Source organism: Pempheris klunzingeri, chromosome 7 (assembly GCF_042242105.1).
Source record: "Pempheris klunzingeri isolate RE-2024b chromosome 7, fPemKlu1.hap1, whole genome shotgun sequence".
NCBI classification, from domain to species: Eukaryota; Metazoa; Chordata; class Actinopteri; order Acropomatiformes; family Pempheridae; genus Pempheris; species Pempheris klunzingeri.
The window spans coordinates 11659366-11680823 of record NC_092018.1 but is presented as its reverse complement, the minus strand read 5'-3'; the positions used below and the strand labels follow the sequence as shown (position 1 = coordinate 11680823).

The 21458-nt window shown below is 40.1% G+C and overlaps 1 protein-coding gene across 1 annotated transcript; it reads right to left on the bottom strand.

Moving 5' to 3' along the window:
* Window positions 1–7790: 7790 nt before the first annotated feature.
* On the bottom strand, window positions 7791–20702 carry mccc2 (methylcrotonyl-CoA carboxylase subunit 2). Its single transcript, XM_070834317.1, has 17 exons — window positions 20518–20702; window positions 19027–19093; window positions 18506–18590; window positions 18092–18193; window positions 17653–17780; window positions 17112–17224; window positions 16146–16259; window positions 15475–15539; window positions 14903–15002; window positions 14717–14812; window positions 13675–13747; window positions 13509–13585; window positions 11632–11698; window positions 11041–11197; window positions 10110–10224; window positions 8781–8866; window positions 7791–8263 (listed from the first exon to the last, which is right to left on the bottom strand). Exons 1-17 carry the CDS (start codon window positions 20647–20649, stop codon window positions 8146–8148), a joined length of 1695 nt encoding a protein of 564 aa, XP_070690418.1. The 5' UTR covers window positions 20650–20702; the 3' UTR covers window positions 7791–8145.
* Between the last annotated feature and the right edge of the window lie 756 nt (window positions 20703–21458).

The window sequence follows — 21458 nt, the reverse complement described above, 5'->3', positions numbered from 1 at the left end:
CATATTAACCATTTCAACCAGCTGCCCTTCAAATACCTGTGGAGATATCTTTCACTGGTTTCTTTTATTTGGAGGATAATTTACCACTTGCGATTATCACAAAAATAGTAAAGAATTCACAATAGTGTTGCATACAGAGGATGCAATGAAAAGCCTGCGCCTCTAAAACAGCATGAGCCCAATTCATTTAAGAATTATAGCCAACCAGTAAGCAAGCTCGCTGTATTAATGCTGTAATTTGCAGCTGCATGTTTTGTTACTGCTTCTACCTTTTGCTTTGATTATGACACGGAATAAAGAAAACCAGTGACAAGGTGCTGACATGTGGATGCATAAAGGAAAAAAGGTTTTCTTGAGCGCAGCGTGCTCAAATGTATGTTAGGAAAAAGAAAAAATGGCACTACTCCTCTCCCCCATACTATTACCAGTCCTCAAAGCTCACACTGGCTCTCACCTATGGAAACAACCTTGAATACAAAAGGCGCAGAATAGGGAGGCAGAAACTCAGAAGAATGAAGCAATTTTTTCTGTCAAGCGCTAAAGCCTAATCCCATGCAAAGCCCCCACCCTTAATTTCACTCTCATCCCAGCCTTCCTCTGGTCCGCTATCTGCGTTATATGGGAGGCTTCTTTAAATTAAGGGTCTTCTTTGTCCTTTCATTACATGGATAACTATAACTGAGGAAAAACTGGTCACATCTCACAGACTGAAGTGCTATAACTCAACAGGACACTAACAGTGCTGGGGTGTGAGGTAACCATGCTGTGTTTTCTGCTTGTCTGATTAGAAAAAAAGCAGACAGAGTTTCTCTTCCAGCTACACATCACACTAAAGGTTAACGACACACCGTAACTAGTTCATCACTTTCTGCTTAGACATATGTGTGAAAGGGAAAAGCACAAATTGCTCATCGCTACATTCTTACCTCAGTTACAAGAAAGTCGCCATTCATTACATCAAAAACAAGCTTCCACACTCTCTAAATGAAAGGGTCAGATGATTACTGAGGTAGAAACTGAGAAAATCAAATTCCTGCTACATTAAGTTCTGTTTATTTTTCAGACTGTTCTCCAATCTTTGTTTTGGTTTATTTTGGTAGTTTTCCTGTTAAATAAAAAAAAAAAAATTCAAATATTTCAGTAGCGGAAAATCACTTCTCAACTGAACTGCTCACAACTCAAAGACATGCACTCTGTGATAAGGTTTGCAATTAGACGTTGCGAAAACAAAAACAAACAAAAGAAAAAACTGGGGAACTAATAATCTACCTTGCTATTTAAAGCTAGGGTAGGTAATTTTCTTTGGAAGCATTTTTTTGCTAAATTTGTTGAAATTCACTTTACATCGCGAAAGCAATCAATGGGCTGGCAAAAAAAGGGGGGAAAAAAACAGTATCTGAAATACACCCTCTCAATTGAATGGCCACCTGGCTGTCCACATGCACACACTCTACCCGTGTACATGGCCACAGTCTTCGTCAGCGCTAGGCAGTCATAGCTTGACAGCTGTGAGCACTTGCAATCATTTCATTGCTTCGGTTCATTATAATGTTCTTTCTTGTGAATGAGACATGAGGTAGCTGTCAGGCGATGACAACACCCTCACGCCGACGCTCTCTGAGGGAGTCGTCCACCAGCGGACTCGGGCAGCGTTTTGGGGGAGTGGCTTCGGAGGGAGGCCTGCAGGGCGGGGCTGGTTGGATACTTCTAACACTAGCTACTCTTGCTGGTTACCTCACTTTTGGTCAATAATCTCCTACACACCTGTCTTTGTGCAGGTCTGCAAAAAACACTTTCTTTTACTTGTTATTTACAGTATATCAATAGTTGCAAATGATCAATATATAGAAATACATTTTATTGGTAGTTGTCACAACCTTGTGTTTGCCAGATTTCACATATCATAGTTCTAATTCTATCAGGCTGCATTTCAAACGTATCTGAAGTTGTTGTGACAAATTAAATACACGGTGCAAGTTATTTTTGGAAAATTAGAATATAAAACCTGCATCATTATTTTCAAACGACACCTATGTGAAAAAAAAAAAGATTCTGCAGGAGAAATGAGCCCAAAAAAAAAAAAAAAAGAAACAGCACAAGTCTCAGTGACACTCCAGCAGCTTCACACTGCAACTGCAGTTAATGTGAAGGAGTAAACATGCCCAAATATCTAAATATTCTTGTTAGCCAGCTAAATAACGCTATTTCATTTTTAGATAAAGGCAGCACAGTGCTTGCAGGCTTTCTTACAGCTCGGCTCTGAATTCAGTAATCTCTTCAATGAGCGCCTCCCAACCACTGTTTTACTCTGTTAGAGGCTTAATACAGACATAATCCTGCTTTTTGTCATGTCAACTAGAGATTTATCCTTGAATGTTAAGCTGGATAGTCTTTACACTGTATTCTTTGGAACAGTGCAGGTAAAGGCTGATTTTAACGTGATCTCATAGGATAAAATCTTTTTTTAAAAAAACAAAAACAAACAGATGTAACAAAATCATTAAAAAGCTAAATTTGGTGTAAACTGTCCATAAATAATTAAATTCCCACCTGTGATCGAGCACAGTACATGCTGTTCACACCCACAAACAAGAAATTGATCAAAAAATCAAAAATCAAACACAGAAAATGACTGGACCTTCTTCTTCCAACCTCAAAGATGGGAGATACTAACAAGAACGACACAAAACTGAACACCCTTTTTTATCTAGAGTGAATAAACTGTTTACGTCCAGTGACCGTGGAGACACTGACCAGTCGAATAAACATAATGTATTTTTTTCTCCCCTGAATAAGACCTTATTCTCAAATATCACTTTGATCCTCCTCACTGTGAAAAAAAATAAATCCCCGGTAAGCCAGGAAAAAGAGATTAAACGGGGAAATTGATCTTACTGACTTAAATCAAGTCCAGGAATTTACCAAAACTGATGGAGCAAAACAGCAACAAGTCTATCAGGGGACTGCAACATCCTCAGACAGACCTCTAAGGTCTTCATTGGCCACAGCCAGTACAACGTGTGCTGTAGGTATGGATTCATTGTTATCCCACTATTGAGCACTGAGGTTTTTGTTTCACGCCTCTGTCTTGAAGCAGCAAGGACGTCTTGGTGGATGGAGAGAAAAACCACAAACTCTTCATGCCTGTCTACATAAAAAGAATTCATATAGGAAATAAATAAATAAGCAGGTAGAAAAATACTTTTTGGTCACATTTTATGAGAAAATGAGCGGAAATTAAAGGAATATCAAAGGTTTAACTTCAGTGTTGTCACCTTATCCAACTAATTCCTCTTATTTTCAATTCGGCTGGATCAAAAACAGGAACTAATGAGGTTTAACTTAGAGAATGCCTCATTGTCCGATGCATCTGGTCATATTTCTCATTATGCCAGCGCGTCTTAACTTGTCTTTGCCCTCTTCAGCGAAGCCAAACAGCAGCAAACGCACGCACAGGCAGCAACAATGCAAACGTCCAGCCCGTATGTGTTTTTCTCGTGGCCACATCCAGACCATGGCATCGTAGCGTACAACCAACAGGAGCATCTGTCAGTGTGTTGCGTGCCATTATTATTAGCAGCAGCAGCAGCAGCAGCAGCGGCCGTCCCCATGCGTCACGTTACTGGAGTCAGCCAGTGTGCATGAGGACGGCTCTGCTGGTGGCCGAAGATGGAAGCAGCAGCTGTGGACGCTCAGGAGAATGAAGGAGAACCAGAGACCGAGAGGGAATCCGTGCGGCTGCTCTGGATTTCAGCACCCGGACAAAAGGAACAGCTCCCAGTGAAGCAAAGCAGCACACACTCACACTCACACACACACACACACACACACTCACACTCACACTCACGCACACACAGAAAGGAAAGCACTCACCTCCGAGAGCGCAGAGATAGGTGTAAACAAGAAAGAGGAGCCTCGGAGGGCTACATCCTGAGCCCAGGCGCTCCAGTTGCCACATCGTTAGAAGCGAAATATTTAGTGAGGGGCTACAGCCCGGGTGCCGTTCTCAGTCGCTGTGCTGGTCTACATTTTTTCAGATTTTTTTTTTTGCCAACGACCAGCTGTTTGTGCATGACGTAATTCAGACGAGGACGGGACGGCGCCTCCCCTTTGGCTTTGATTTGACAACCTCAATATGTCGACTTGTTTTCATTGGACCTCCGGCCCTGTCAGTCCGGGGACGGTGCAGACGTAGATTGCACCACAAGGCTCGTCAATTCAGAGTCCGGGCCACCACACACACACACACACACACACACACACACACACACACACACACGGGGACGAGTGAGGGGTACCGAGGCTGCAGCTGACCCCCCGAGGCTGCAGCCCCTTTCCCCAGGAGCCGGGACAGAAAGTTCGGGGTGGTGGTGGTTTTTGGTGATGTGATCCTGAAGAGATCTCTAAACTCAAACACATCTGTGTCCTGGGATTACGGGACCGTTCGTCTTGTTGGATTTGCAGCTTCTTCTGCATTGCAGTGCGATTCATTGGCAACAAAACAGATTTCTGTCCATTGATAAGTTGGAATCATTCAACTTTTTCTTAGTTTTCATTATATTAATCCCCCATTTGCCATTATTTACAGTTTAACACTCAAAAGTTGTTTTGTGTCCTTGATACTCCATCACTTTTCCTAATTTCCTGAGAACTGCTCATAGTCTTCTCGTGATTTTGGACTGATGGCATGTTTCAGAAGTGTGGTACAAATAAATTATGTATAACTGTTTGAATTCTCAGAGACTCCAGCTGGAAATCAGTGTCAGACTGGAGGGATTTTTAGATACTCTTTCTATGTGAGTGGTGTTGATGGTTCTTTCTACAAAGTACCATCACTCCAAAATCCCAATCAGGTGTATTTGTGTTTTATTTTGGATGTTACTGTTTTATAAAAGTTTTGACGTCTAATTGGACCCAAATACAAAAGGGATGTCATGCAGGGACGATATGGCAAACACAGTCCATATGAAGAAATATTTCCTTATTTGGGGTTAAAACAATGCTTCATGGTCATGTGTTTCATCAATTATTGATGTTCAGTTTGCATCAATGGAACAGCCTACTTCAGATGAAAAGAACAGCATGTAAAAAGTGAAAATATTGGTTGATTTAGGAGCCCCAAACAGACAATTTTAACAAAACATTAACTGTTCCATGGACCAGTGATGAATTAACGTAGCTGCACTGAGCTGAAATTAATAGGGTATCAAAATGGTTGCATTTTATTGATGAGTTTTATTCAAATTGAAAAACGAGGCGTATCTTTTCCTCCCAAATGAATACACAAATAGTGATGTTCAGGACTTTGAAATATTAATTTTAAGCCTCAGTCTCATGTTCAGCAGGTGACTACAGACTCATAGGAAGAGGAGGAGGGGGGGGGTTGAATTTTTCACCAATCTCTGCATCAGACAATAATCCTTTTCCCTCCAGGAACTGGACATTAAGACTGACCCGAATTCTCAGTCACGATTATTTTTAGGCTGTGGGGTGACTTCAACATGAGTCATAACTGTCCAAGCAGATCTGTCAAACAGTGAGTGAGCTCCTAAATCAGATTGGGTGTAATTCATTTGACATAAATGAATCATTAATCTGAATTGTTCGCGCTGAAGGAAGAACAAATGTCAGTTAAGTCACACAGTCGGACTCTGACTTTGTTCCATTTAAACTGCAACTACTGACTTCAGAATAGTTTGCTTATGAATTAAACTCATCTCTGAATTTCAATGAATCTATGTAGACAGTCACAATGAGCCTCACAAAAGCCCCCCCCAAAAAAAGTTTGCACTGCCTGTTGCAGAGTTACGGGAATATTTTAATACTTAAAGACAAAAGGGGGCTTAAATGTCTTAAATGGAGGAGTCCAGAATTTACATCGTTTCATCCAGTTACTTATTCCCATCACACAAGTAGTAGCAACTTAAAAAAAAAATAAAAAATACTGAAATAAATACATCTGGGTGACCAAGTAAGTCAAAACGGGGTGGATTGTGAGAAAAGAACCATGCAGCAAAAAGACCTTAGAAAATATTCTTTGTTGTGACAATGTCACATGGTGATGACTGGTTGGCAAAAGCCCAAGTTCAGTCTTTCCTTTGACGACGTAAAGATTGCCAGATCTCTGAATACTGCGACCCATGCATGGCAACCCATCATGTACATTGGCCTCGCCATCAAGTGCTGCAATAATCAGCTCAGCCAGGATGCAGCTTTGAGTGTGTCCTTCTTCAGCTGTAGACACAGTTTATCCCATTAAGGACACTGAAGATGCACAGCAGTGATATGACACAGACACAAAATGGATTTGTAACAGAAAAGTCTTGCAGTCTGTTGGAGGTTAGTACCAGGTTTGACACTTTGACCCTTTTGAATGTGGGATTTATGGCTTGAGGGCTTTTGTGAGACTCTTCCAATGATCCTAAGACAATCAGGTTCAGATGCTCATAGCTTTTAATGAGAGTATCTGTCTCCTTGTCTCTCCATGGCCTTTTAATCCAGGGTATTCTGAGGCAGGCTGTCATCCTCTGGGTTGTAAAGTGTTGTGAAACCTCAAAGCCAAAATTCTCAACATCAGATGGAAAGCTTGCCAGACAAAAGGACAACCTCATCCTTCTGTAAAAGGAGACCTGGATGTCACCCAGTGAGTGATTATCACTGCAATTAAGTGAGAAAAGGTGAGATCAGTTTTGATAGAGTAATATCATAAATGGTCTTAAATGGTCCTGACAGACATTTTCCTGCAGTTTCCTTTGTCAAATACATTTTAAAGAGATGACTTTTCTGGATTATTAGATCTTAATATCTCTACCAAGTTACATGAATGAAATCTAAACTTTTAAAACTGGCTCATGCTGGTTGGTAAAGCCTCCCACTGTGATGTTTGGTGGAGGAAGATGAAGGGATAACCAGAGCACCAGCTTTAAAAATTGGTGGTAGGAGGTGGTGGAGGATGTGTGTGTGGGTGGTACATACACACACACACACACACGATGGCCATGGAGCTATTTCTGCTCGCCCTTAGGGGAGGCTCTCCACAGCCTCCATGTACAGGACCAGCCACACAGTCATACACAGAGGAGCATGAAGGGCTTCCAGTTAAGTATTTTGACCAGCTGGCTTCCAAGGAAGACATTGAAATCCACTGCCACACCTAATCCTCAGCCTCTTCAAGTCCGACGAAGGAAAAAATTTAACTTGTTGCCAGAGTAAACTCAGATGGTCTATACCAATATGTGAGCATACCAACTGTGCGCAACATGTTCAGTTAAAGAGATAAATTGACAAAATGGAAAAGAGAGAGGGAGGGACAAAAGGGTGGCCAGCTGGTGAAGTTAAGCACTCTTCTTGTGTGGCTCAGCTTCGGTACACAGCACACTCTGGATGCAGCATGGGATCTACAGTATAAGACCACATCCTATTCCTGCCTTATATAACACAAAGTTTGCTCCATTGTCTGCATGAAGAGCAAACAGACAGATGGCTCAGGGGGCACAATAAACTCACCAGTGTATCTGGACAGGAGATTTTACTGCAAAAAATGTTTTTTATTAAATGCTTTCTAAGAACTGCTCCTCTGTCAATACCGGAGCAGCACTATGTGTCGTCTAAGAGGCATTTAGCTTGGAACATGTCAAATGTGCTTCTTCCAGCCCTCCAGACTGTGGCCAGTCAGGTATTTATAGCTAAACAGCACCCCCTTATGAACATGTCTTTTTCTCTGATATTCTTCCATCAGGTAGTGTTATCACTAAGCTGCAGTAATTGTCCTTGACATGAAAAGACAACACTTGTATGTTTTTACATTTTTATAATTCACCATTTACCGTGTTTGATAAAAAAAACAATCAAAGAGGGGAAAGAGGGGAAGGAAACAGTTAAGTACAGTTTGCATTTACACTGGAGTAGTAACAGTTAAGGCACAACTTATTAGTGGAAATGTCCCACAACAACAGCACACAATCCAATCACATCCCCACAGATCAAAGGTTGTGTGAATCTACTGAAGTGATTTTTCTACTTTTTTCTGTGATTGTTTGCTTAATCTGGTGACACCTCACAATAAAACTACAAGGACTAGTTAAAGTACAGTACATGTCTGGCTCTGACAGGCAGATCTGGGGTCGTGTACGAGCTAAATGACCATTACATCCTGAACACTCCAAACCGTGTTTTCTTCGTTGGCGCATTCAGCGCTGCACTGAGGCTCAGTCCCAAAACTATCCGAGTATCAGCAGGATCAATAATCCCATCATCCCACAGTCTGTCAAAAAAAAAAAGTACATCACATTATTAGATGGTGCACTACAGCTCACTGATCCTATGTTTCTTATTGTAGTTATGCAGACAGGAAGAGTCTTACAGTGTCTTCACACCAAAAGTGAAACTAATTTTCATCTTGCATTACACAACACACACAATTCCTGAACACAACAATTCCTGAATCAAGTCTAATAATTTCAATTTGTGTGATACATGTATTCGCACTGAATCACCCACATCTCGTCAGCATCTCTATTTCTTGCTTGTATTAATAGCCTCTACTCATAGAGTCATCCTTACGGATTATGGCTGGTACAGGCAAGAACTTGTACATTTTAAAATTTTATCATTTTCAAAATCCATTTGATCTTTTGTGCTTTGTGGATCTTGATTATTCTGTGTATATTCCATCCAATTCACTGTAAATCTGTCTTAAGTCTTGACACCTCTGTGTTTTATTCTCTATGTTGGCAAAAGCATTCCTGTAAAAGAGATTTTCGATCTCTGTGAAGCCTCACCTGGCACTGGAGTAGTATGGACTGCCCTCCTCCTCGAACCGCCGCACTATTGGTTCCTTCATGGCAGCCTCTTGCTCTGCAGTGAACTGTGAATAAATTGTTTAAACAAAAGAATCAGTGCTGTAGGTTTGCCAAATATACCTGCAAAAAGGAAAAACGTTTACAGGCTTATACATTTAAATAAAAAAATCAGGCAAAAAGGACCTGAACTAAACATTGAACATTATATCCTTCATGAGGTTTTGATTAATTGAAGGGCTGCTGTATCAGACTGCATACATTTTAGCTAGGAATACTCTTTAATTTATCATCCTGTTGCAATATTACAATATTCTTAATAATTTATCTTGAACTCAGGGGTGTACACATGAATTTATCCAATCAAATGTGATTATGGGTGACAAGCTAACCCTGTCTATCACATAAAACCCCACTTGTGTATTAGCCTGTAGGTTGTAGAAGGTAGAGGAGTGACACAATGGGTACAAGGTGTGTTTTCGCATACAAGCTGGCAAAAACTTTATTTATTTCTCCCTTATCCAGCATCTCCTGATCTAAAAACATGGGTGAAGGAGGCTTGGGTGGAGGCCAACAATCCTCGACAGCTCCCAATCTCGCTGCTGTGTTCGCTAAACCAAGGCCACTTTTGAGCATTCCAATCAAAAGGTGAAGGATTTGACCTAAATCCCTCCTGTTACTCTCCCCTGCCCACATATTCCATTGTATTTCTGAAATACATCACATTACAGAAGATAAAGACGCACGGGCTACTGTTTTACCGTTTACTGCCGTTTTTTTTTTTTTGTTTTAAATCCAGTTGATTTTCTAGCAGAACACCCAAGTGATTGGTGCTGCTAGTTTACATTTCATATAAAAGTTGTCATTTGTTAATCAAGGTTCAAAGGTGAATAGAAGTAGAACACAGATGGTAAAAAGTACATTTGATTGAACTGATTTGAACCAATGATCAGTCTTTTTTCAATACCATACATTGTTAAACACGGTGTTAAAACATCACTGATTGAAATGCCAGTCATCAGGGTACTGATGTTAGGTGTCATCCTCAAGCTATTATTGCACCCTTTATACACCCATAACAGCGTACATAACAGTTTAATTACAGCCATTTGATGACTGCACGATTCAGAATAAGTCATCAATGTAACACTTAACATGGATATAATTTTATCTTTGTACAAGTGCCATATCAAACCACTGCTGGAAGAAAAGTGCCTTTAATTATGTTTATGCTTTTGGCAGCATATCCACAAACGCTAATTTAAGCCTTTCCAGTGAAGCGCAGATGGGATGATTAATGCGAACGGTTACCTCCTTTCCCTCGCGCGCCCTCTGATCCTTGGTGATGGTGGCCAGGACAGTGGCTGCCTGCTCGCCGCCCATTACAGAGATCCGGGAATTTGGCCACATGTACAGAAATCGAGGGCTGTGAGAGGAAAATACGGACAACATAATTTGCTCGTGTTTGTAGAGCCAGAATGATCAGCTAAATCACAGACGACCAAACTGATAAGATCACTAAAAGTCTAATAATCTAATGACAACTACAGCAAAACAAGATTCACAAGAGCTTTGGTAAAAACAAGTACTATTTAGGTAATACTTAATAATTATAATAATAAGGTGAGTACCAGCATAAATGTTACCAAATGCCAAGTCATCTGTGCCTATTGAAATGTTATTTTAAAAGAATTCTTGTCACTTGTTGTCTATTTACATTGATTTAAAATAAAATGGAGGAAACACTGAGCGAGACACAGATGACGAAGGTTTAATTTCATTCCATCTGACAATAGCTTGTGTCTGAATTATTATCACACAATACATGCACATTTTACTATCTCACAATGAAACGTATGAGTGTGCACAAATTGCAGACAACATATTTAAGGGGAACTCCAATGATTTTAAATATCCAAGGCTGTTTTTAGGTCTTGGGGAGTACCTCTGCATATGTGTGTGCGTTTTATCAAGCAATACTGTTATTACACGTAACACTATAAAAGATAAGGTTCAAATCTAATGGCATCCTTTTCTGCTATTGTAAAGGCTCACTTCCACCTACATGTCACAGGACATCTAATTCAAATTATTCCACATACAGAACAACATGCACAGTACATTCTGTACACTTAAATTACGCACTAACAACTCAGGCAAAGCTCTTGGCCAGGCTTCCATTTACAATGCTACTGGTGCTTTCTTCTTATTCAACACAGAGCACTAATTAACTTCCTCGTACCTGTAGGCTCTGCCGCACATGCCATAGTTTCCTGCACCATAGGAGCCCCCGATGATAACAGTAATTTTGGGTACATTGGCACAGGCAACTGCGGTTACCATCTTGGCTCCATCCTTGGCAATTCCTCCTGCTTCATACTCTCTACCCACCATGAAGCCTAAGATGGAGATGTAGAGGAGGGGTTGTAAAACAAAAGCTGGGTTGATTTTGTGTGCTATCAAGTGGAGGGAATGCATCTATTGTAGGTGTGTTTAAAATAAATGATGAATGATAAACAGATAAAAGCTCAGAAAACGTTGAGAGCAATTTGTATATCATGTCATATAATCTGATTACGGCGCAAACTGTGATATCGTCACTTTGCTGAAGGCAATTGCAAGTTTGCATTAAATACAGGACTCATTAGGTGCCATTGATCCCATTGAAATCCACACTACTAACATCTCATTTCAGTTAAGAGTCAAGTACTCAAATATGAATAAAAACCCTTCATTATTGTTTTCACACTGAACTGAGATGGTGTAGTCACAGACTGAGAAATCTCACATGTCATTAATCCACAAACCTCATATCTGAAGAATTCCCACTGACCTGTTATGTTTTGGAGAAAAATAAGTGGAATGTTTCTTTGGCAGCATAATTCGATGAAATGCGTCCCCTGAAACGGAATTCATGTAATAAGTGAATCTGTATTCCCACCGCAGCATAAAAACTGCCAGAGGACAAATAGCATAGAAACACGCAATCACTACCTTAAAACAAAATGATAGGACGGTAATGATTTATTTTTCTTGGTACCTTCTGAAATTAACAGGGATATAACCTGCAAATGGCAGAGACAGCTGCGTAAATATGTAAGAGGAGTTAATCAAATCAAAGTGTACATGCTTGACTACTAGACAAGTCTCTGGGCTGTTTGACACAAACTACACTGTCTGGATCACTTCTGGAGAACGATCTGGAAGGCCGAAAAATCGACACCTGCTTCGTGTTGTTGTAGTGCGTCCAAGAGCAGTTGGCCTCACCTTCATCATCGTCAGCTTGATCTCGTAGCGACAAGTCAGGACAGAAATTTACCAACTTGGGAGGTCATCTGCCTTCACACTGGATTTGTATTTGTCAGATATTACTTTGCATACGGAGGAATAGCCTTCAGCCTTGCCAGAAAAATGCAGCACACAACACAGAGCTGCCAGACGCTATTGCACAAGAAAACAAGCACAAAAGACTGTGCACTGCATGGAGACACCTCATTTCCATATACTTGGTATTGTTGAATTACTCAGGTGTTTTTCTTTATTTTGGCAGTTAGCTCTGCTGGCTTTGTCTCGGTGAGGCATCCTCCCTTGCATTGCAAAATGTAAACAGAAGTTGGAGACAGTGCGGAAGACAGCTGCCTATTAGAAACTGTCACTTGGTGAAAAGTGATTTATCAGTTTGCTCCCAGATGTGCAAAACAGAAATCTAATCTTTTTTTCTGTTACCTCTCCATTTCACAAACATAAATACCTTGGGAAAAGCTTTTAACAATTTAGCATAATAGAAGCCCAGGCATGTCTTAAGTGATGACAGCGTGTCTCAGAAACGCATCTCGAAATGCAGGTGCTGTATTGATTTTTCTTGGATGTGCTTTCGGAGCATGTCTGTTCCACCTCTGTGTCTGGAACACTGTGTCAGGTCCCTCTCGACAATAATTACACCGACAAGATACCCGATGCTCACGCTGTCATATTGAGATCTCAGAGAAAAAATGAATCACAGAAACCCTTTTTTCAGGTCAAGCTTATAATCTAATTCAAAATGTGTTTGAAAAACATATTAGTCTATAATCACAAATTCAGCTCCTCATCTCTTCCTAAGCCTGTGTAAAGTTCAGCTCTGTTCACGGAAGATTGGCTTGCAAATTAAGTGAATTACACTGAATGAAAATTATGATTGTCTCTTGTCCATGGCTTCTAAATGCTATGTTGTTACAGCGCCATTCATCAGAGCGCACATGAGATAGTCCAGACAAGTGCAATTTGAGAGCTTATTGTACGAGAGAAACTCAGCGCCTTGACAGTGAAAGGTCAGTACAAACCATCTACGAAGACTAAAGCTCCCTCAAGAGAGAAATATTGGTAGTCAGTGCTGTAAGCAGCAAATCTCTGTGGAGAGCACTATCTGAATTGATTCAGTAGTGTGTTAAAGTCCTTGACATTTTTGAGAAACACATTGCCAGCACAATGCTTACTGCTTGTTCCAGTGCTTGTGATTGTGAGGCTTAGCTCTTTACATTTTACACAGGTGATGCCTGTCTGTTCAATTTTACAGGACCACCTGAGCACAATGAGCCTGAATGTTTAATGAAGTCAGAGGCAAAATTTTTGGTTTCAATTAAGGATTCAAGCTTTACAAATCCATATTCATTCTTTGGAGAATACTCACTTTTACCGTTTCAGTCATCTTTGGCTATAAACAATATTTACCTTTTTCGCAGACTCTGAAAACAAGACTCCGTTGTTGCCAATGATTCCAACAGGGTAGCCAAATATTCTTGAAAATCCTGAAGAGGTACATGTTGAAAATCAATTTTAGTAAGATTCCACAAGGGAAAAAGGAGGTGTGAGGTTATAGAAATTTAATTTCACATACCTGTAACAAGTGTGTCTCCATAGAAAGCCTTGAACTCATCAAATTTACTGCCATCTACAATTCGAGCGATGACCTGAAATCAAATGAATGAAGGAAAGCTGTAAAAGCCAATAATGCAATAACAAATAGAGGACAGAAAACGGACAAGCCTTGCTTAACAAGATTAAATGTTTCACGTGTTACAGTGTGATATTGAATATTTCTGATATCGTCGACAAATCTAAAGCCTCAGATCCAATAATTCCTTCTGAAGATGTAACTTTAAAACGGACCACAAATCTGTTGTCTTTTAAATAAAAAATCCTACAACAGCTGCACACTGTTTTTAGCACAAGTCACTCAAACAGACTTTAAACCATTTTAACTTCAGTGCCCTGTGTTGAAGGGCCTGTTACTGTTGAAAAACTCCCGTAAAGAGGGAGCAGTCGGTTGATCTTGCATCCTAAATGGACTGCCAATACTGTTCTACACTACAAACAGTTTCACATCTCTGGAGTGAGCAGTAATTCTTGCTCCTGGATCTACATCAAGAATCAAAGGTACAGGCTTTAAACCAAACGAGAACATCTGGTGAGCCCAACAACATGATTGATGCCGGCTGCCCATTATCCACTCAGCTGCTGATCGAGGGAGCAGACAGCTAAACATTGTTTACAGTGCATTCTGATCCTGTATCATTCATAGATCCCAAGTATATAACAGTGGTGCAAAGTCTGCCAGTGTTCTACAAGTCTTGTTTTCTGGTGGTATAACTATGACAAATCAGTTAAATTAATGATGATGCTCTACTAAACACACATTAAACAAATGGCATCATGACAGAGCTCTCTCAGTGGAGTGATTTTAAGTTAATCATTATGTAGTCCCATTCAGTGGTTTGGTTACTCAAGACACCAGAATAAAAAAACCAAACAACACATTCATAAACCCCCACATTATTTAGATGAAAAGTTTAATCTAAAAAGGCATTTCTTCTTGAAGTACTGCCTACAAGTCTTCTTCTCGCCCCTTTGAAACAATGCGCAGGAAACTGGACAAATACCTCTCTGACATCAAAGTTGCGTTTCAAGTTATCTCCAACTATTCCGTAGAGTTCATCTGCTGGGAATAGAGGGGCTTCAGTAGGTTCTGTGGTGACCTGAAAAATATAACAGTCTCCATGTCAACAGGGAGCGTGGACAGCTTACCTTGCTAGATGATAAGAGGGGATTGTTGTCATTAGACTGACCTCAATATTCTTCCTGTAGTTGAGGCTTCTCACTGCCTTTCTTGCTAAATGGAGCGCATGGTTATCGTCTAAAGCGTAGTGGTCTGTCACGCCAGATTTTCTATAAAATCAGCAAAAAGAATCACTGTGAAATTATAACAGAGCATAAATCATTACTTAAAAATAATGACACTGGTAGGAGAATGTGTTACATCAATGTACATGAAATAAAATTATGATGCACTATTTTTTCCCCAGAAACTTCAGAATTTAAATCCCCAAATGTGGACCAATGTCCTTTTCCACTTGTTCTGTTGTGAAATAAAAATACTGGCCGTGAAATAAAAATACTGACTGAATGCAGAGAGAGAACAACCACTCTCGGTGTAAACCCAGTTGGTAAGTCGCACCACTGGAAAATATCTGTTCAACTTTTTATAACCACAGGATATGAACCCCTCACATATAGGCTGTGGTTTATGGTTTTGAACGACACCTACGATTCATGTTTTGAGAGTGTAACTCAAACAGAGTGGACTCGCATCAAAAACTCAAACATGCACTGCGATGACAAAAATATGGTCATTTCATACCTGCAGTGAAGATCAGCACCACCAAGGTCCTCTGCAGAAACTTCCTCCCCGGTGGCAGCTTTGACCTTTAAGTGCAAAAACACAGAGACTGTCAAACAAACAGAAACAGCAACCACAGTATCAGTATTTTTGAAAGTATTTTTCACCACCTCTAAGTAGTGCTATCTGGTCGCTATTTACTGTACAGCTTGAATGACATGATTAGTTCTTGTGCTTGGTATATCAACAGAGGACTGGATATAGCTGTGGAGACGGCGCCGAGTTCATTCCTACAAAGTTGCTAAGTGATCCATGAAGCAAGAATTTTGACTTCCCAGCATGAAACCCCCCACTCTCCTGCATCTGAGAGACCCGTAGAGCATTTCTGGTTTTAGCCCTCCGTCAACTTGACTGGGAATAAAAGGATTTTAATCATGCTGCTCTTCTAGACTTTTCAAATGTTATTGGATGAATGGATCAAATCCTGATAGTGAGACAAGTCATTTCATGAAAGATGTTTTTTGGGCCCAATGCCATCACCTGACACACACAGAATTCGTGATTACATAGTTTGGCCACTGTGTCAAATTGGCTTCAAGCTGATATGACCCACAAATCCACTAACAGGATTATGAGCCAACTTGATGCTCCAACTTTCAGCGAGCTCTTGTACAATTTAACATTTCTCCTACCAGTGGAGGCCCTCCGAGGAAAATGGTTCCTTGCTTCCGCACAATGATGCTCTCATCTGCCATGGCAGGTACATAAGCTCCTCCAGCAGTGCAGGAGCCCATCACAACAGCAATCTGAAAGAGTCAAGTCAAATATTAACAATGGATATCTAAGATGAGCAAGACATGAAAGCTCTGACAAACAAATGGTTGATTTGTATGGCAGTGTAAATTATGAGACTCATTAACTCCGACCTCAAGAAAGTTTGTGGCTTCACACTTGATTGCACCGCCAGGAATTCAGACTCAGTACTGACTTAACACAGTACCGTGGCCTTGTCCTTGGACTCTAAATTTGTAATACAACAATCTCTTGCAAATTTGGTGGTAACACTGAATATGGCTGGGGGGAAAAACATTTAGAAAAAAGAACAGATGCCAGAGCAGAAAAGGCCTTGAATAATATATCATTTTAATCATCAGGAGAGACAATATTAGCATGAATTAACAGGCATTCAGGTAGGCGAAGTTGTATGAATATATTCAGCTGTGTTTATCACCCCTGGGTCTACTGGAGAGATGTGAGTGCAAGAACCAACTTCTCTACAGTACCTCTCGCATTTATCAGCCCTCACACAAACTGACTAGTTTTTGTTTTGCTCTTAAATACAAGGATGTCTCCTCTTCAATAGTCAATAGCAAGATGGATTTTAGCTGCAGAGGTTGAAAAGATTAACAACCTACAGCAGTGCAGTTCATTCAAATTAACCGTCACTGCTCTCTCTAACATCATTTTTCATACAACCCTTTCTGCCTCTAAGAACTGATCCATGAATCAGGCAAGGTGATTTCAAATATAACAAATAAATAACAAAAAAAGTGCTCAAACGCAGACGAATGCCATATGAAGCCACGGCGAGGTCTCAGCTGCTCCTAGGGTGTCATATGATGTAAAATACAGTGTTATCAACCAAACAGAAGCATCACCTGCGCTATTCCCTCTGAAGACAACCTGGCCTGGTTGTAGAAAATGCGTCCAAAGTGATCTCTGTCTGGAAAGACATCGGCCTGTCTGGGTAGATTGGCCCCTCCTGAATCCACTGAACGAGTCAAGAACATCAGAAAATTGTAAAAACTTAGTGATTATTATTAACATCTAGCCTCTGGCTATAATACAGCCACCCAACCCCACCACCCCCTTTATATGATGAACTGCAGTCTGAAAGCCTCAACCAGGGCCTTCTGGGATGTCCCAAGTCTACATTGACAAGAAAAAAAAACCCATTAGGATTTTTCCCACAGGGTTCTTTGACTTTGGAACAACTGCAGAGGAGACCTGGTTGACCAAGTTACTGAAATCACTGTGAAAATTCAACCTCCAGTATGATCATTTTATAGTAATATAGATACAACATCTTTTTCTCTTTTTCTGTAGCATTAATTTCATATTTATATGTTTAGTTGAATGAATGTATACACATTTATGTGCACAAAGTAAAAACTAGTTTTTTTCGCTTTAACAACTCACCTAAATAAATGCATGGCAAGTGGTTCTGCTGGGCTATTTCTTGCGCACGGAGGTGTTTCTTCACTGTAACTGGGTAGTATGTTCCCCCTTTCACAGTAGCATCATTTGCAACAATGACACATTCCACCCTATGAGAAACATAGAAGCACTGAAAGAAACCTGAAGCAGTAAAGTGTCTCACAAACCTAATTACAAGGCACACAGCTGAAATTACCGTCTCGTGCAATTATCATAGACTCTTTCTTTTTTATTTTCATTTATTGCAGCCAGTTTAGATCTTTGTTTTAAAAAGGGAAAGACATTGGTTTAAAATCTCCTTGTATTTTCTAGTCACCTTTTAACAGAGATACCTGCTCTAACTAAAGTGCATGTTCTCAAGTGTTTAAGATGTCGTACTGTGATTAACAGGTAAACGTGAAAAGGTGTCCATAGCGCTTACCCTGAAACCCGCCCAATCCCAGTCAGTATACCGCCTGCTGGGACTTCCTCCTTTCCATATAACTCACATGCTGCAAACTGAGAGAATTCCAAGAAAGGGGTCCTACAAGAAAAGCACATTTTTAAAAAACAAAATCATGTAATCATGTATAACCATAGAAATGTTTGGCTGAGAAAGAGTTGAGCCTGAAAGAATGACTGTGGTGATGGTGGATTATTTTTCAGGGGTCTACAGTGAACACTAAGACAACAGCAATGCTTTGCTGTGTACAGAAGAGTGTGCACAGCATCAGAGATTAAAACTACCTGCGCTGTGGTTTGTGTGGTGACGTCAAACCACAGCACTACAAGTTTAATGCATCCGGCCTGCTGGATGTGAGTCAGCCATGAATTTTGACCAAACATGGAATCCTACCCTGGATCCAGCAGTCTGTCTATACGCTCTCTAGGCAGGAGTTTCCCACGAGAAGTGTGCAGTCGTCTGGCTTTTTCTCCCCCACCTGGATTAATAAAAAAATAGCATTCTAACAAGCAATTTGGCAACTGATTAGCATGTGTCACAGTGTAGATCCTAACTCAAACCACAAACATACACCCATTAAGATAACATTTAGCATGCGTGCACTACTTTACACTTATTATATCTATTGTCATGAAACTCACTGTATTTCATACACTGTAATCGACTCAACGTTAGATGAATATCAGTGGTGAAATACCTACTATAAGTAGAAATTTAACTGGCAGCAGTTTTTACACTTTATTAATGGAGGCACATTAATTAGGAATAAACTGTTACTTTCAATTTGCACATTCAAATGTGAGAGCAGGACTTTTAACTACAGGGGGAGCCTAAGCAGGTAAGGAGTGAGGTAAGGGTGTTTTGTCAGCAAACTGCCTGAACTTGGACACTAATTTTCATGTGTGCACACCAACCCAATTTGATCTTCTCTGTCCGGCTTTTCAGTTCATCAACAAGAACTTGCATTCGGTCATAATTCTCCTGAAAAACAAGAAGAGTATAAAGACATTTATTTCATTCCTCATATTGTTTTCTGCTGATGATCACATTAAGAAACTGAGAGTTCAGGTCGGCTGCTGTAATTTAATCCAAACAGCCTGGTAGGAAAGTGTCAAAGCCTTGAACAAAACAGTGAAGTTAGTATCATATATAATGAAGAGGGATTGTAAGTATTTATGTATTAATTGTGTTTAAAGTTAATGACAGACGCCACACAATCAGTTCCTCCATGTACAGAGTAAGTCAACCACCTACTCACCAAACAGGTTTATAAAGAACATTATGTATTAAGAACATTATGCACAAAACCAGTGCCTGAGAACACCTGCCAGCTTACAACAGCACTCAATCATCATCTGAGTAGGCGACCGTCATGACCAATTTTTAATAGAACAAGTTACGATTATGGAGCCAATTTAGTTGTTTAAGTAAACTCTTAGACAATTTGCAAATAAAGCTGTTTACTACGCCCATCACCACTCAAGTGTCAAGTGGGAATAAAAAAGGTCAAGAACATAACTGCAATAACACTGATTTAATGTGGGACGTCACCTACAGCACGTTTATGCTGTTGCATTTTAAACAAGTATTTTTCCAAGCTGGAAATATAGATGAAGTGAGCCTATGGTGCCATCCAGTGACATTTTTTGGCACAGCATTAGTGAGGATGAATTAGTTGTTGGTTACCGAGTGTGGACACATTGTACCAACACTTACACTACTGCACTGTATCATTAAAATGATAAAATTACAACTTCAACCTAACACTAACCTCAAACACTATTAACAGTAACTTAACTTTGGCCTCAAAGTTTTCTAAATTTAATGATGTTCAGTGATGGATTAATCTGACACCAGAGGTTGTAGTGGAACAACAGGAGTTGTTTATGGTAAATTTGACTCTTGACGCAGTCCCACTTGTGCAAAATCTCAGCTGTAAAGATCATGATTACTTTGGAGACACAAATAGGGGGCAGGGTGAACATAAGGAAAGTACTTTTATCTTCATGGTAGAATAAAATACCACCATGATTATTCTACTATTCAAGGACTGAGAGTCACGAGTCACTGCCAAATGTGGAGCCAAAGCCGTAGCGTTGTGTACCTGCTGACAGGAAGACAGGTGAGTGTCAGAAATGTCCGGCTAACGTGGTGATGCTAAGACCTTGACTGAGCACAATGTAAGCTCAAGGTTTTGACCCCCTGTACCCACTAAACTGGTTATAATTAGCCTTTTCGTGGTTTAGGAACTAAATAAACTATAATGTTGATACTTGTCAACATTATCTGATGTTACACTTGCCTGTCACCTCTGTTAGCTGAGCAGTCAACGTTGACATTAGCATCGAGTTGAATTGTAACGTTACAGTTTGGGGCTAGCTAGGGTTAGCAACAGGCTAGCCTACCTGATATTCAGAAGACAGTTTATCCGGCTGAGAGCCGAGTCGAGCTACTTTATCGGCGTAGTAAGACCTTGTGCAAGCCAAAGGTAGACTCCTGCAACGAAGCAACCACGGTCTGGCCACCTGGAGAAGCATTTTGATGCTCACGTCTGACTTTATGTGCAATTTGCACACAAACCTAGCAGTCTTCTTCTTCTGTGGTTAATGCCAATCGGACTGAAGCTCCATGTCGCCCCCTGCTGTTTTGTTAGGAGTGTTACAAGTTTTACTGAAAAAAAAAGTGGAGATTCAATGTTTGTTTTGTTATTAAGATGGAACATAATTAATAGATCTGTTTAAACATGATGATATAGAAGGAACATATTTATTTATTTAGTTGTTTTGATGTTTTGATGAGCATCCAGTAAATGAAGACCGTTATGTGTGATTGAAGGTTCGGAAAAGCTAGTAAGTGGGCCTTGAGTTATGATTATTTTCTCAAAATATTACTCCCACGATTAAGAATGAACCCTAGTGCTTACGTACATTCTCCATACCCATCTAAAAAAAAATGTAAAAATCACGCTTTCTCTTATAAGAAATACTTAGGGAGCGATATTCATCAATAGCATTACACCAAAATGTAGTTAAGCATAACATCACTGGTCAGTTGAAATGTGTTTTTAAAGCCCATTGATTGTAATTTGTTGTGTGTTTATGATTCATTTTATGCTAAAAAAATAAGACCCTGAGCAGTAGAAGAGAGGTCACTATTCAGATTCATGTTGCCACCGTGTGGATTTTACAAGCACTACACCCCTGAAATCAGTGCATAATTTGTGTGTGTGTATGTGTGTGAGGTGCTCTCCATAATAAAAACACACAAACTCCACAAAAGAAGGTTCAAATAAAATATGCTGTACATATTCTCCACTGATTCCATATGACCTTTATTTAAAGGCAGA

Bases quoted from the DNA above. Each gene is read 5' to 3' on its own strand.
- mccc2 (XM_070834317.1), bottom strand. From the start codon at position 20,649: ATGCTTCTCCAGGTGGCCAGACCGTGGTTGCTTCGTTGCAGGAGTCTA. The intron at 17,781-18,091 runs GTAAGCGCTATG...TGTTTCTCATAG, and splicing joins GGGATTGGGCGGGTTTCAGG to GGTGGAATGTGTCATTGTTG. The intron at 16,260-17,111 runs GTGATGCTTCTG...TGACTCTTTCAG, and splicing joins CTTCAGAGGGAATAGCGCAG to ATTGCTGTTGTGATGGGCTC.